The 4,522-nt window shown below is 46.4% G+C and overlaps 1 protein-coding gene across 1 annotated transcript in view; it reads left to right on the forward strand.

Annotated features, from left to right (window-relative positions):
- Nucleotides 1-3,211, forward strand: part of LOC311100926 (kinesin-like protein KIF16B) — a gene marked incomplete at its 3' end in the record, with an annotated part of 31,838 nt that extends 28,627 nt beyond the window's left edge. The window contains exon 15 of the mRNA XM_084141905.1: nt 2,988-3,211. Within this exon, the coding sequence (XP_083998031.1) occupies nt 2,988-3,211 (224 nt within the window). The remainder of the gene's footprint in view (nt 1-2,987) is intronic.
- Nucleotides 3,212-4,522: the final 1,311 nt, after the last annotated feature.

Genomic DNA, 4,522 nt, shown 5'->3' on the forward strand with positions numbered 1-4,522 from the left:
AGGGGACGGAGAAGTGGAGGGAGGGATGGAGAGAGAAAAGGGAGGAGAAAGATAATAATCTCTTTCTCTTAGACTTCCTGGTCCTGGGGAGAGAGGGGGCTGCTGGGAGATATTTCTCACCCTGGGAAGGTGCTGATACATTAAAGCTACAATCTGGGATCAGTTTTTTAGACGAACAAATGGCAGGCCTTAAAGCTGAGGGATGGGGCTGGAGAAATGTAACCACTCTTAAACATTTCAGCAGTAGAACTAAGCTGACAAGGCCACCTATTAACGTCTTTGGGCACATCATTATGCCCAAAGACTAGAGCTGGGCATAGTGTTTTCTCTGATAGCCTGAGGCCTGCTGTAATGTAACAGGACAGCAGCTCTCCTGTTTCTCCCTGAGGACCCCTGTATCCATGACACCTACTTCCCTGTTCACACATGGACCTGACTGACTCAGAGCTTAGAGACAGACCAGGACTGATGTTAATCAGTGCCTCCATCATTCATATGCAACCACGATGACATTGCTGACACTGGGCACAGGGTCACATTAGTAGAAACGAAGACTGTTCTTAGGGCAGGCCTGGTTGTAGGTAGATCACTAAGCTAAGGATCCTGGACTAAACACCTCCCTCTGCAACTGGATCCTGTACTTCCTGACGGGCCGCCCCCAGGTGGTAAGGGTAGGTAACAACACATCTGCCACGCTGATCCTCAACACAGGGGCCTCTCAGGGGTGCGTGCTCAGTCCCCTCCTGTACTCCCTGTTCACCCATGACTGCATGGCCAGGCACGACTCCAACACCATCATTAAGTTTGCTGACGACACAACAGTGGTAGGCCTGATCACCAACAACGATGAGACAGCCTATAGGGAGGAGGTCAGAGACCTGCCGTGTGGTGCCAGGATAACAACCTCTCCCTCAACGTGACCAAGACAAAGGAGATGATTGTGGACTACAGGAAAAAAAAAAAAAAGAGGACTGAGCACGCCCCCATTCTCATCGACGGGGGCTGTAGTGGAACAGGTTGAGAGCTTCAAGTTCCTTGGTGTCCACATCACCAACAAACTATCATGATCCAAACACACCAAGGACAGTCGTGAAGAGGCACGACAAAGCCTATTCCCCCTCAGGAGACTGAAAAGATTTGGCATGGGTCCTCAGATCCTCAAAAAGTTCCTACAAGCTGCACCATCGAGAGCATCCTGACTGGTTGCATCACCGCCTGGTATGGCAACTGCTCGGCCTTCCGACCGTAAGGCACTACAGAGGGTAGTGCGTACAGCCCAGTACATCACTGGGGCCAAGCTTCCTGCCATCCAGGACCTCTATACCAGGCGGTGTCAGAGGGAAGGCCCTAAAAATGGTCAAAGACTCCAGCCATCCTAGTCATAGACTGTTCTCTCTGCTACCGCACGGCAAGCGGTACCGGAGCGCCAAGTCTAGGTCCAAAAGGCTTCTCAACAGCTTCTACCCCAAGCCATAAGACTCCTGAACAGCTAATCATGGCTACCCGGACTATTTGCACCCCCACCCCATCTTTTTACGCTGCTGCTACTCTGTTAATTATTTATGCATAGTCACTTTAACTCTACCCACATGTACATATTACCTCAACTACCTCAACTAGCCGGTGCCCCCGCACATTGAATCTGCACCGGTACCCCCCTGTATATATAGCCTCCCTACTGTTATTTTATTTTACTTCTGCTCTTTTTTTCTCAACACTTTTTTGTTGTTGTTGTTTTATTTTACTTTTTTATTAAGAAATAAATGCATTGTTGGTTAAGGGCTGTAAGTAAGCATTTCACGGTAATGTCTACACCTGTTGTATTCGGCGCATGTGGCAAATAACATTTGATTTGATTTGATTTGAGATACATTCAAGTTGCGACATGGACAATATTAGCATTTTAGCTAACCCTAACCATAACCCTTTTCCTAATTTTAACCTAATTCTCCTAACCTGCCATGTTAATTCTCGTAAACTGCTGCGTAAGTTCTCCTAACCTGCAATGAAAAGTCACTTCTGACTGCTAGACCTGCCCTGAGAGCAGTGCACGTATCCACTAATGTGACAGAGGGAGATTTGTTCTCTGTAGCTCAGTTGGTAGAGCGTGATGCTTGCAATGCTAGGATTAGTGGGTTCGATTCCTGGGACCACCCATATGTAAAAATGTTATGCATGCATGCATGACTGTAAGTCGCTTTGGATAAAAGTGTCTGCTAAAATGGCGTATATCATTAATATTATTATATAAGTGTGTCGAAAGGCATGGTTATGGGGCTACAGCCCAGTACACTGACCTACACTAGGGGTGTGAACATTTAAACAAATGTTTTATCAAATTAAAATCCCAGTGCAGTTATCACAAAACAACCACTAACAGGTCCCGATCATCATCATAAAGGATAAATTACTATCTAACAAATACCGCAACAACGCTGTAAGTTAGTAGGAGATGTTTTGCCAAGGATATAAAGCGTGCCGCACGTCATTGTCGTTAAGAGTTGGATAAATGGCAGAGAGTGAGTACGGCAATACTTTGAGAAGTTAAAAATGAGAAGGTGGTGAAATTCAAACTTTGCGAGGTGGAATTGAGCTACAGTGTCAGTACAGGTGCAACGCTTATCCATCTAAAAAGGGAGGCACCGGGAGACCCGACCCGTTGCTGGGAGCAGTGCAGGTCCCCAACAACAGACAGGTTCACACGAAAGAAGTACGATAAGAGAAAATCACACCGCTGATTACAGAACTGATTACAGTTGATAAGCAGCCATTGTCAATGGTAGAGGATGTTGGCTTCACTGCGCTTATGGTATATCTAGAATCAATGGTAGAGGATGTCGGCGTCACTCCCCTGATGGCATATCTAGAACCAGACTAGAAGATGCCATGTCCAAAAACTGTGACGGCCCGGGTGGAGAGATTGCACAATGACGGCTCTGCAAGTACAAAGCACAAGCTCTCAAAGGCCCCATACGTGGCGTTAACAGCAGATTGTTGGAATTCTATGAACACACTGTCATACATCACTGCAACGAGCCATTACAAGAAGTGGGACAGGAAGTCCCATGTACTGACCACTGAGAACATGGAGGAGAGGCCCACAGCAGAGAACCTAAAACTACCATTGTTGCTGAGTGGGGTGGCGGACAGCAGTAAGGTGAGCGCTGTCTGTAACCAGGACTGCGGTAGATTGAACTGCATCGCCCCCTAGCGGTCATATGCAGGAAGATATCTGCATTGTGAAAAACATTTTTCTTATTGTTTTAAGAATATGTTTATTTTTTATTTATTTTTTACTTTAAGGAAAATGTTACACTTGTCACATCTCTAACCTATACAGTACAGGTCAGAACGCTACACACTGACCTGCAAAAAGGTGGGTGTGAACATACTGTTAGCCGGCAGGACGGTGGTCACCTCCACTGTTCAGTCTAGTTTGGAAACAACTGTTTAGAGAGACACACCGTATAGAGAATTAGACACATGCTAAGCACACACACACACTAACACACACGTAAAGACCCGAGAGCACACACACACACACAAACATCATAAAGCCATGGGGCGGCAGGTAGCTTAGTGGGTAAGAGCGTTGTGCCAGTAACCGAAAGGTTGCTGGTTCTAATCCCCGAGCCGACTAGGTAAAAAATATGTCGATGTGCCCTTGAGCAAGGCACTTAACCCTAATTGCTCCTGTAAGTCGCTCTGGATAAGAGCGTCTGCTAAATGACTAAAATCTAAAATACAGGGGAAGGTCATGAAGCCAGTGGTAAAATACAGGGGAAGGTCATGAAGCCAGGGGTAAAATACAGGGGAAGGTCATGAAGCCAGTGGTAAAATACAGGGGAAGGTCATGAAGCCAGGGGTAAAATACCGGGGAAGGTCATGAAGCCAGGGGTAAAATACAGGGGAAGGTTATAAAGCCAGGGGTAAAATACCGGGGAAGGTCATGAAGCCAGGGGTAAAATACAGGGGAAGGTTATAAAGCCAGGGGTAAAATACCGGGGAAGGTCATGAAGCCAGGGGTAAAATAGCGGGGAAGGTCATAAACCCAGGGGTAAAATACTGGGAAAGGTCATGAAGCCAGGGGTAAAATACAGGGGAAGATCATAAAGCCAGGGGTAAAATACAGGGGAAGGTCATGAAGCCAGGGGTAAAATACAGGGGAAGGTCATGAAGCCAAGGGTAAAATACAGGGGAAGGTCATAAAGCCAGGGATAGGAGAGGAAAGAATAGGAGCTCATCTGGTATTGGTTCTATCTCTCTCTTCTCTCTCTCATAAATGGGTCCAAATCCCCTGTTGTTTCTGTTGGTACAAATGCTTATTAATTCCTGCCATGGTCACATTATTTACTTAGGCCATCGATGAATCGCCTCCATCCCCATGGCTGTTCTATTCCGTTAATCTCAGTTCCTGAACCCCGGTCTTCTCTGGTTGCTGTCTACTGTTATGTTAAGTGGCCCACCAAACACAGCCATTGATCCAGAAAACCTGGCTAATTGGAAAAGTACATAGCATCAA

Source organism: Coregonus lavaretus, assembly GCF_964263955.1.
Source record: "Coregonus lavaretus genome assembly, chromosome: 25".
NCBI lineage: Eukaryota > Metazoa > Chordata > Actinopteri > Salmoniformes > Salmonidae > Coregonus > Coregonus lavaretus.